We start from the raw sequence: 12,754 nt of genomic DNA, 5'->3' as shown, positions 1-12,754 counted from the left end.
CAAACTTTATATAAACAATTCAAATTATATTTTAATCAGTAAATATATTATTCTATACTGTCATTACAAATCTTCTGCCCTTTCTCCTAGCTTTAGATTTTCCCATGTCAGTCTGAAACTTGATTCCACAAAATAATTTTTTATCAGCAAAATTTGGGAGACTTCAAAGTGTGCTCACTACTCTGAATCATGCGTTTAAAAATATCTCATAATCTTGAATTTATACCTCTTTGCTGTTTTAGAGCCAAAATCAGATGTGCGAAACAAGTAGGCAAGCAAGTTTAAGATATTACTTGCTTAAGGAAGAAAGAGAGGCAAGTAAAAATGCCTACATATATTCTGAGGGTGAACAATTAAAATGAATAAAATACTAAAACAACTTTTTTCTTTCTCTTATATCAAAAATATGCAAACAGAGTAGTATAACTAAAGTAATTATTTCCTTTCCATGAAGTAATGAAATAATTTTTTGGGTCAATTTTATAGTTTTTTCAATGCCAGATCACCACTTTCATGAACACATGGTAAAAACATAGAACTAAAAACAAGAAAGCAAACAAAACAGAATGGCATTGCTGGAAGCCCATTAAAACAGAGTTCGAATGAAACAGCTCCTCTCCAAGTTCTTCTTGGGCTCCCCTTCACGCTGGGCTCTCCCCCAGCACTGCCAGCCTCCTCCCTACCCAGCACCTGCTCAACACAAAGTTCAACATATAATAAAAAGGTAGGAGGGGACCTCAAGCAAAAGCTGATTACACAATGGCCTAACAAAAGTTTACTCTTTTGGTCTTTTAAAGTAAACACTAACAATTACTCCCATACTAGATGTCTTCCAAAAATGGCTTTTACATTCAACACTGATGAACTTTAGATACATGTTTCACCTCAGGATAAAGGTATTTTTGCAGTAGATATTAATTCTAAGTACATTACTAAATGAGTACATTCTAGGTATCTAGATATAGAACACAAAAATAACTTTTTAAACAGTGAAATCCACCATCTTTTATTTTTTAATGTTTGTTTATTTTGGAGAAAGAGAGCGAGCGAGCACAGGGGACGGTCAGAGAGAGAGGGGAACAAATAATCTGAAGCAGGGTGTCTGCTGACAGCAGAGAGCCCGATGCGGGGCTCAAACTCACGAACCCTGAGATCATGACCTGAGCCGAAGTCTGACACTTAACCGACAAGAACCACTCAGGCACCCCTCCACAGTGAAATCCACCATTCTAAACAACTTATTAAACCTTATTAAAACGACTGCCAACAAGAAAGTTAAAAATTGTAAAAACACTTACTTCATTTCCATGTTTCTGCAGAAATTCAATTTCCTGTTGTGTGAATGTTGTCATGGAGATAGATTTCACCCTGTGTGGTGGATTTAACCCTCTCCTAGAAGATAAAATATTTTACAAAGTTACTATATCTTAAAAATTACACATCAATGTAAAAATTTTTAATTAGTGCATTTAAACGTAGAACAGTTCACTCCATAAACTAAAAGTATTTAAAAATTATTTTATTATTAATCTCCACAATAGATATGTCAAGATAAGTCAGATTCACACTAAATAATATATTTAAAGATAAATTCAGGTAACTATCTAATTAGGAATACATAGTACCTGTAATACATGAGCTTCTTGGAAATACAAAAGTTGCTTTAGTGTGTTTCTAATGGAAGGACAAGACTACGTAAGAGCTCTATGGTAAAGAATTCAAAAAGCAATTAATCATTTAAATATTTTCACATTTCCTAAGAAAATGACAATGGTTTGTTAGAGGTCTGGAGCTATACAAATATTCTAATCAAACAGCTACTACCTTTAAGCTTGAGGCTGATTTGAAAACTGAAAACTAACCCAAGAAAACTGGAAATGATTAACCTGTAAGAATGAAGTCCCACCTCTCCCATCAATTCAAACAAAAATTTATAATAAAAGGATATTTTCAATCATCTCAGAAGGCAGTAAGCATTCAACACGAAACCGAAGAGACATAAAGGGACTCAAGAAATGCCTGGACTCAAGATTAAAAATGCCTGTTAAGTTCTTTTACAACCTTAAAGTCTTTTCTGTATAGGTGGCCTTAAAAGGACTTTATCTCTGCGCTTCTTGATGTTTACAATGCACATAAAAAACTGAATAGAAATGCACTCAAAGAAGAATAAAAACTATTTACATTTTGCCCAAAGTGACCTACTCAACCCACAAAAATAAGGGTTAAATAATCTATGCAAAGTAACAAGTAATCTATGCAAAGTTTCATCTAATTACGTTTGAGTCATGTCCTCTGGTAAAGGCCTCATTTGGAACCCAGGGTCTAGAGCAGATTATTAATATTTTTACATAATTTATCACAGTCCTCTTGCAGACTCCTATGCTGAGAGATTTAACAAAGATGTAAAATAATATATGAGCCAGAAGTCTTTCAAAAGTAACCTGGAAACATTCCGAATAATTAAATATTACACAATAACCCTACAAATTCACAATATTATAAGCCAAAACAATAAGGAACTCAGAATTAACAGACGTTCCTCAATTTTCATGTCCTGCTCCTTCTCGCTCCCTGAGAGGACAGTCAGAGATAGACGACACATCTTTCAAATCATGCTTTGAATTATGACAGAGCACTTTAGGTTTCATGTTTTGAAGTTGGGGAAACGTTAAGTTGGGTTTTGTTGCTGTTTTTAAGTTTCAAACTAATTCATTTACTTCTAGCTCTTGGTTAAGTCATAAGATACAGAAATAAGGACTGCACAGTAGGAGAAATTGAACACAGCAATTTCATCCTTGTAAAACTTTCAAACTTAACTAATGAAGAAACAACTACAGTATGAATTAGTTTCAAGTAAATGTATAATCACAAATTAAGGGTTTAAAAGCATCTCCTAAATTTCCAAAAGTGAAAATGTAGGAAAGTCATTATTCATGTAAAGCAATACGCTTTGTTTTCCGATTCATCTGTATTATGAGAACAAGACTAGATTCACCATTTTCAGGGAAGCGTATTAACTTCCAATGTGTATTTACATCCCACCTTGTTCAAAATAATTTAAGAACAAATTAACTTACTGTTCTCTTAAGTTCCACAACTCCTTCCCTCTCACTTAGCAACTTGGTCTCCCCTTATTTGCTAATACCTCCGTCCTTGCTCCAGTCAACCCTTCACCTTTCCACCTCCCTTACAGTATCCTTTTTAAAAAAGGAAAAGGCAAAGGAATAATTTCCTAATGAGGAAGTGGCAAACACTGCTTACCAGGGGGTATGCTTTGGATAAGAAAATTTTCAAGCAAAGAATTATACTCCTGTATTTCTCAACTCATTAAATGAGGAAACCCCTGATTCTTTTTTCTTTCTAAAGCTCGTTTTTAGTTCTATTTTACAGACGTAATCTCATGACAGTACAGTGTATAGCTAATTCATTCCCAGATCTCAAGACCCTATGGTATCACAGGGTCGGTTTATGCATGAAGAAGGCATTCATTTTACTTAAATAAGTGACAAAATTTTGAACTTATGAAACAAATACAACCACAATGAACTCATAACCAAACTATGAAAGGACATTTTTTTTTCTACTTAACAACACTTACTCTAGGACTTCTTTAAGTGAGCTGACTCAGTGCATTTAAAATAGGAGTCAATTTGCACAACTAGAAGATACAATTTTGCAAGGCCACAATAATTACATAAATTGAGTAGCTCCAAGGAAATTTTACATGTCTTCATGTTGATTTCTCTAATTGCTCTTTTATATTCCATTGACTCAGGCAGATTAACTATAGTCTCAATGCAAGGATATACAATGATTTTCCCCTTTTGGCCTCCAAAAGCTTTGTACAGATACTAAAGGCTTATAAAATAGTTTGGTTAGCGGTGCCTAGGTGGCTGAGGCAGTTAAGCGTCTGACATGGGCTCAAGTCGTAATCTCGCGGTTCATGAGTTCAAGCTCCGCGAGGGGTTCTGTGCTGACAGCTCAGAACCTGGAGCCTACTTCAGATTCTGTGTCTTCCTCCCTCTCTGACCCTCCTCCACTTACACTCTGTCTCTCTTTCTCTCAAATAAATAAATAAATAAATAAATAAATAAATAAAAATAAACATTAAAAACAATTTTTTTAATGTAATAGTTTGGTTAAAAAAAGTGATTAAGCCCAAAATGAAAATAGGTGGTCTCATACACTATGGTAGGATAAATTCACCAATTTGTTAGCAAGAACCTCATTCACACCTTTTGACCCATAAGTACCCTTTAAGTATCTATTCTAAAGAAGGAATTTGAAACACAGCTAACTAATTACATACAAGATGTTCATCAAACATTATTCATAATAAGAAAACATCAGAAACACTACAATATCAAAGGGAAGTGGTTACATAAATGACAATAACACTAAACATTATTCATACTTATGGTTATGTTTTAATTTTTTAAGATTAAACTTACATAGTATTCTCAGAACTACATAAAATCTATCTACAACGAAAATAGACAAACCAAATACCCCCAAACGTTAACAGTCCTTGCATATAAATGATAGGATGATTTTTTTTCTATTTATAATTTCCTATTCTCTCCAAGTTTTCCACAATGAATATGTATTATTCTATAATAGGGGAAAAAAACAGCAAGAAATAATGAGAGAGTCCAACTGATTAGTAGCAGTAGTCAAAAAGTTTGGACTCTGAGTCCTTGCTGTATAGATGTGAATGCCAGTGCTTAAGAATTAGAGAAAGAAAATATGGGAAGGAGAAAACAGTGTTCCTAAGGCTTTCTTTCAGTTTTTCTAAAAAAAGAAAAAAGAAAAAAAGCCTGGAAAGCCTTGCCTCCCAAATATACCACCAGCATTAACACCTTATCTTCACTTTATTTCTCTAAGTCCAGGTTTTCTCGACTTTCGCACTATTGACATCTGGGGCCAGGTAACTATTGTGAGGGGGCTGTTCTGTGCATTGTAGGATTGCAGCATCTCCAACCTCTACCCACTGAATATCAGTACATCCTCAAACCACAAGGGACAATGAAAAATGTTTCCAGACATTGCCAAAACTCCCCTAATGCACAAAATGCCTCCAGTTGAGAATCACTGCTCTACATATGCCAAATGTTAATTACCAAGCAAAAGAAATTACTGGAATTCCTTTGGATCTTTATTGAGTATCAATTTCTACAGGTTTAATCTTTTTTTTTTTTTTTTAATGTTTATTTACTTTTGAGAGACAGAGATATGGCACGAGTGTGGGAGGAGCAGAGAGAGGGAGACACAATCTGAAGCAGGCTCCAGGCTCCAAGCTATCAGCACAGAGCCCGACGCGGGCCTTGAACTCACGAGCTGTGAGATCATGACCTAAGCGGGCCTTGAACTCACGAGCTGTGAGATCATGACCTAAGCCGAAGTTGGACGCTTAGCTGGCTGAGCCACCCAGGCACCCCTACAGGTTTAATCTTCCATAAGACATTCTCCCCCATATACAACAACAAAGTTAAATCTTCCCTTAACATCATATTTTCAGAAAAACAGAAAATAGAAATGAATACTTTTTCCTATGAAGTGATAAGTAACAAAATAAATATAGCAGTTTAAAATTTGTATATTATATATTAAATTTAAATTAGAAAAGACTGTGGAAAGTATCCACCAAAAAAATTAAAAAAAACCAAAAAAATAAAAAACAAAAAAACAAAAAAAAAACCTTTATTATGTCAAACATGCTGACAAAATTGGTGGTAAAATAAAAGTTAAATAAGGCACAGTGAAATTAATATTTATAAAGTACCTATACTGACACTTTGCATATTTAATCTCATCCAATTTCTACTTCTAATAGTATGGCAGACCGGATATTCTGAAAAGTCCCCTCTGCTAAAATATGATAGATACTCTATAAGTTACAAAACAAAAACAAACAAACAAACAAAACCCTGTTAACCTATTGTTGAGCTTTCTAGAAAGGAAAGAAAATCTCTAAGAATTCCTTCCAAAAGGCAAAAAAAGGCAAAAAAAAATTAAAAATTGAGCTGAAACCAGAAAAGTGACCCATGTCATACACAAAATGTAGTGTTGCTCAGAAGGCAAACACCAATCAACAAGAGCTATGGCCAGATGAGAGAGCTGAAACGGAGACAGACCTGTTAAACTCAAGACCCTGGAAGAGAAATAAAACTGTTTCCAGGTGTAGTATCCCAGGTTCCCAGCAGAAGAATATGCAAATCCTCTCAGGAGCAATGCACTTCCAATTTATACTATCGGTATTTGGAAATATTGAGCTCAATAAACTATGAGGTTACAATAAAAATCATAACACAACAAAACATACCACTAAGCTTGTCGGTAGAAACGACATGTTTATACCTACCTCTCCCGAAGACTTTAGATACTGGAGTGATCAAATACAAAACAGAAAATAAATACAGTATATAAGAAACATCAAAATAAATAAAAGATGGCATAAAAATAAACAAGCTTTGTGTAGTTACCAGAATAACCAAGCAACTTAAAAGTCAGAACTTTTAGAAATGAAAAATTATAAATGTAGAAACTAAAAACTCAACAAAGCAGGTAGAGAGATGAGATACACCAAAGAATAAAACTGGTGAATTAGAAGACAGGAAACAAACCACCCAGAAAGCAGCACAGACATACAGGGAGACAGAAAAAAAGACAAAAAGGAAAAAAAGGGATACGAGGAGGTCTAACATATCTAATCAATACTCTTAACTTTTGAAAGAGAACATCGAAAAAATAAGGAGAAGGGATATTAGAAGAGATAATGGCTGAGATTTTTCAGATCCAATAAAAGGCATGCATCTACAGATATAGGAATTACAGCTCATCAGAAACAAGATAAATAAAATACACACTTAGAAACATTTTGTTTAAATTTCAAAAATAGAAAATCTTAAAAGCAGTCTGAAAGAAAAGGTCAAGATAAAATCTGGCTGAAAGTAGACTTCTCAATGGAAACCAAAGACAACAAACATTATCTTTAAGTAGTGAGAAAAAATAAGTTGTGAACCCAGTAAAACTATCTCTGAAGTATAAGATCAAAATAATAGTATTTTCACATAAACAAAAACCAAGAGTTTACCCCCCAGGAGATTCTCACTGAAGAAATGCATATTGTATACACTTTAAGAAGAAGAATGACGCCAGGAAGTTCCTGAGATGCAAAGATGCTGGTAAACACGTAGGTAAATCTCAAAAAAAACAAAACAAAACAAAAAAACCAAAAACCACACCTGATTTATGAGGTGGAACAGAGACAAATTTAACATCTCATCAACAATACCCCTTATGTGAGGGTACTTTGTATTTTCAAAGACCTTGTTAAGTTATTAGGGGAAGGTTAAAATTAACTCTAGAATGTCAGTATGGAGAACAAAATTTCAATGATGACCATAAAAGTACATGGAATTCACAGCTTCCCAAATAGTATAAAGGGAAAATTGGGGGCCCCTGGGTGGTTCAGTCAGTTGAGTGTCCGACACATGATTTCTGCTCAGGTCATGATCCCAGGGTCATAGGATCGAGCCCCACCTTGGGATCCACACTTAGCATGGAGCTCGCTTAAGACTCTCTCCCCCTGTCCCTCTCCCCAACTCGCACTGCCATTCTCTCTCTCAAAATAAATAAACATTTTTTTTTAAAAAAAGGGAAAATCAAAAGAAAAACCGTCATTTAAAAAAAAAAAATTAAACATACACTTTCCAAATGACCTAGCAATCCCACTTTTATTTACCCAGCAATGGAATACTAACCAGCAATCAGGAGAAACGAACTACTGGAATATGTAACTACCTTGGATTAATCTTAAAGGTACGATGCTGAGTGACGAAGACAAGACAATCTGACAAAGTTATGTACTTATGATACAATTTACCTGACATTATCGGAAAGAAAAATCAGTGTTGGGAGAACTACAGGCAGCTGGCAGGGGTTAGGAACAGAGAAGGGTTAAGAAGAGTCTTGGGGATGGTGGAACAGCCCCGTGTGCTGATTGTGGCAGTAGTGACAGGAATCTACCCTTACGTTAAGACTCACACCAAAAGCGTTAACAGTGATGTGCACTAACTTAAATAAAACACCATAGTCCTAATTCCGTGTTACTCTTCACGGTAACCACAATTTTTACACTAATTAAAATAAATTTTTTCTCATTAGTGGACCTACCTTCTTCTCTACTTACCAAGTTTGATCATTTAAATGAATGAAACCTGATCAAAACTGAATTATTTATCTAGTCACTTTAAAGGTGGATTTGTGAAAGCTGCTGCCACTTCCCTTTTTTGCTAAGCCCAGTCTAGCTGTCATGTGAATTCAGTGTTTATAAAACATTTTACTGTAATGATATTAGTCATAACTACTGGATGAAAGTGTTGAGCAAGTAAGCCACATTATTTTTATAGTGCCAATATTGAAGTACCACCCATTGCAGATCCTAAAATACACATTTTAAGTCTCCAATTTAGTGCAAAAAAAAAAAAATTAGGTAATGACTCATTTAATAACAGCAGTATTGATATTTTGAAAGCATGTTTGCCAGTTAATTGGTTTCAAGAAGTTCCAGTCACCTACTGGTGGAGCCCAATATGTTTTCACAGTATAATTAAGTCATATGCAGATCCCAGGAGCTTTAGTTTTAACGACCACCACCCAGGTATGACTGTAACCAGATGGTGTGACTCATTCCGTATGTCCACCAGTATGCTGCTCTTAACTATGCCTCAAACAATCTTGCAAATTGCCATTTGTTCAACTCAAATAACAATGTGTGCTGGGTGAATAGGAACACTTATTCAGTTTTATTAATTGTTTTTCTCCCCCTGGGGGAAAAGCTGGTTAAAATATTTTAATAGCCTGTGGAAACTTATGCAGTTGCTAATATTGATATAAAGTAATAAAGTTAATATGACATTTAGATCTATCCCAATCCTAGTTATGTAGTAAAAATATTACATATAAATAATGTTTCATATCAAAAAAAATTATACCTTTAAAATCTACAGCAGATGGAAGACAACTTTAACAGGTTATCAAGATTCTACAAACTGTGGATGCCAAGGCACTAACATGTACTGGATATTCCAAAATATTAGTCTATCCAGAACCAAACTTAAAAATACTGAAAACACACACACACACACACACACACACACACACACACACACACACACACAATGTAAACCACACCTGTTTTTTTTTTTTTTTACCGGGGGGAGGGGGGGGGTTGAAAGTCACAAATACGGTCTGTAAAAGGTACTTGTAACACTTATGCAAAACATCTAAAAAAAATAATACTCAAGTAACAATTTAAACCTAATTAAGGTATCCAGTTAAAAGTGGACAAAACCCAAGAATTCACAAACCTCTCCAAACCTCACTGAAATGAAAGCAAAGGAATAAAATGGTATTAACTCACAAAGAGACAGAGGAACAGAGAATAAAGGAGGCCAAAAGTATACGATAGTTCTCTAATAACAGAATTTGGAAGATAAAAAGTGAATATAACAGCAGTAACTGACTTTGCAGAATCAAGAAAAGCAAAACAGAATCTCTTTCAGAGAGAAGCCAACTAGAAGCTCATTCCCACTATAGAACCCCTTAAAGATTCACAAAAGGAATCGCAGGCAGGCTGGCGGGGGTGGGGCTGGGGATTACATAGGGTCAAAAATAAACTCCCAGTTCCACTACAGCCACAAGACTACCCCTACCAGGCCCTAGGCAGAAGTCTGAAGGAAAATTTAATCTGCAGAGACTACCATGCTAAAAACCAGGGACTAAACTGGGAATTTCTACAAACTGAATGATAGATTATGTGCCTCTAGTCTTCTTCCTCAACTTGGATCCTAGAAAAATGGCAGCCAGCAACAATTTTGGAGAAAATACCTCTGAACTAAAAAACAACAATTTTGGAGAAAATACCTCTGAACTAAAAAAGCATGATTTCCAAACCGAGTCCAAAAGAATGGCGAAAATAATGAACAAAAGACCTAACCAAAATACTTCAATGTACGGTTCAGAACAGCAGGGATTAAAAAAAGAAGAAAAGAGAAAAAATGATCACATATACTCCCAAAGAGGGAGGGGGAAAATGGGACACGAAGAATCAGCAGGCTGCATCAGTCTACTGATGAATACGAAGAACACCATCAGACTTCCTAATTCCTAACATCAATACTGAGGATCTGAACAATTAAGCAATGCCTTAAAACTGCAAGGATAAAGTATTTCCACCCTTATGAATGGGGACAAATGATTAATTTTTTTTTTTTTTCAACGTTTATTTATTTTTGGGACAGAGAGAGACAGAGCATGAACGGGGGAGGGGCAGAGAGAGAGGGAGACACAGAATCGGAAACAGGCTCCAGGCTCTGAGCCATCAGCCCAGAGCCTGATGCGGGGCTCGAACTCCCGGACTGCGAGATCGTGACCTGGCTGAAGTCGGACGCTTAACCGACTGCGCCACCCAGGCGCCCCACAAATGATTAATTTAAAAATGATGGCAGAATAAGACATTTACAGTCATACAGCTCTCAAAACTATCTCCCACTGATCTTTATCAGGAGGCTAATGAAGATGTGGGCTCCTGGAAAGAGAGGGTCTAACACAGGTTAAACATGAAAAAGAAATTTCCAAAATGAAGGCAGAAGAAAAGTCCCAGGATGACCACTGCATAGTAGGTCTAGAGAGAAGCATGACCAGGCCAGAAGATGACAGAAGTGCCCAGAAAAGATTTATCAATAAAAAAAAAAAAAAAGGTACCTGATGTGTCTGATCATATTGAAAGAAGTTTTATGCCTCAGCCAGAGATTATTTATCTAGGGATATATTAATGATACATACATGGAAAACAAATGAAGAGAACTAAACAATTACAAACTTCAGGGAAAAGTTTGTATAAGAAAATAATAGTAGTAATATACTATAGGTCTCAGCTGAGAATACGTACATACTTGCAACAAGGCAAACACTAAATAATGATTTAACCAACAACGGTGATAACATTACATGGAAGAGGTAGAAACAGTAGATGTAAAGGGAGAGAGAAGTGTTGAGGACCAAATCCTTATTTCCTCTTTGTACAGCAGAGAAGTGAATATATAAAGCCAACACTGGAAAAAAAAAACAAAAAAAAACTTCCAATAGCTGTAACTATGTTAGAAATACTAAAGTAAACACAGAAGGAGGGCAGAGACAAGAGTTCACAGTCACTGTCTAGGACAATCTGAAATGGAGGAAGGGAACAGGTGACTGTTGTTCGTTATAAGCCTTTCCCTTTTTACATTATGTGCACGTATTCTTTAGATAAACATTAAAACCGAATTAAAAATGAAACATAAAAAAAGAATCAATACAAAGAGTCCTTGTTCTCCAAAGCCAAGTTTAACTGACATACAATTTACAGGTTGTTTTCTTTGATGAAAAAGTTTGAGGAATTTTTTAAATTTCAAAGGTATCAAGTCTCTCTACTAGACACTAGCGATCTTTTTATAGACGTACCTACTAAACACAACTGTTTTAGAACTACCAAAATTCACTGTGTAGGAGAGAAAGCTTTGAAGACAGAAACGAGGAAGAGTTTTCATGTTTTCCCACATTATTAGTTGCAGTGATTTTAATACTCTCCCCATCAAAGAGCTAGCACAGTTTAACAAAACATGGGGGAAGAACAGAATTCTTAGAATCTGACAATTACAAAAAACTTCTTCCTTTTGTAAACATGTATGCTTCTCTATAACTTCCATACACGTCTCCCATTTCCTCCCAGAGAATAAATTTATTACCTCTTCCACATACAGGCCTTAAAATTACCCAAAGACAGTGACCATATATACAGCTCCCCAACCCACCCGTCTTTACTTCTGGTTCCCGCAGTTTTAAATCTGCTTATCATCCTGGTAAAATTCCTTAGAGCATGCTGCAGTTAATGTACCTCTTAAAAGAAGCAACCAGAATAAAAGCAAGGTGTATTTATGACTTCCCTCTCTCTGAAACAGTATGGTTCCAATCAAAAGGAGACTACATCTTACTCAGGAGTCTGAAAAAATATGTTCCAACTTAAAAAAAACTGTCATTCCTCATATTTCGAACAACTCAAACAAACTTCCCATCGCTACCATAAAGCAAGTTATGAATTTCCTTCCAATCACATCCAATCATCCAACTCTTAAGACAAGAGTTCTCAGGTGTGGGCCTGTAAAGGATGTCACAAAGAACCTGCTACTAATTACTCCAGGTTATGAGTGATTTACCTTTTTTTTATACACCTTAGAGGAATCCACGGTGGGTATTCCTAACCAATTACCACTCTGACTGTGTAAAGTGGGAAATACATTAAGAAGTCAGGGGGATCAATGGGAAGAGTAACGGCACCTAGTTCTGATTATCTCCACAGGACTTTCTCAAGAATATGAGCATTATGCACGTCGTCTAGAAAAGGGTGAAAATAGGATGCCACCATACCATATATGCTTATGAGTTTTCCCAGGACAGAAGATGCTCACCGAACTACAGAACAGCCCCCTTCATCAATTTGTTGGAGGAATCCATGTTTCTCCTCCCTGCTGAACAACCTACCTACAGCAAATGCCTATTGCACAACAAACATTCCCAGCTAGGAGGCCGGCTCTCTCCTGCTCCTTCCAACTGAGCTTCATGTTTATCAAGAGCCGTTTAATATAACAACTTGGTAATACAGTTGGCACAGTATTTGGTAAATATACAGTTTAATTAAAGATTATGTAAAATA

At 35.7% G+C, this 12,754-nt stretch overlaps 1 protein-coding gene across 11 annotated transcripts in view; it reads right to left on the bottom strand.

Annotated features, from left to right (window-relative positions):
- Nucleotides 1-12,754, bottom strand: part of AGFG1 (ArfGAP with FG repeats 1) — a 73,805-nt gene that overhangs the window by 53,956 nt on the left and 7,095 nt on the right. For all 11 annotated transcript variants that reach the window (XM_045481554.1, XM_045481549.1, XM_045481548.1 and 8 more), the window contains exon 2: nucleotides 1,299-1,392. In XM_045481554.1, the coding sequence (XP_045337510.1) occupies nucleotides 1,299-1,392 (94 nt within the window). The remainder of the gene's footprint in view (nucleotides 1-1,298; nucleotides 1,393-12,754) is intronic.

This window comes from Leopardus geoffroyi, chromosome C1, assembly GCF_018350155.1.
Source record: "Leopardus geoffroyi isolate Oge1 chromosome C1, O.geoffroyi_Oge1_pat1.0, whole genome shotgun sequence".
Taxonomy (NCBI): domain Eukaryota; kingdom Metazoa; phylum Chordata; class Mammalia; order Carnivora; family Felidae; genus Leopardus; species Leopardus geoffroyi.
This window is presented reverse-complemented; position numbering and strand designations above follow the sequence as displayed.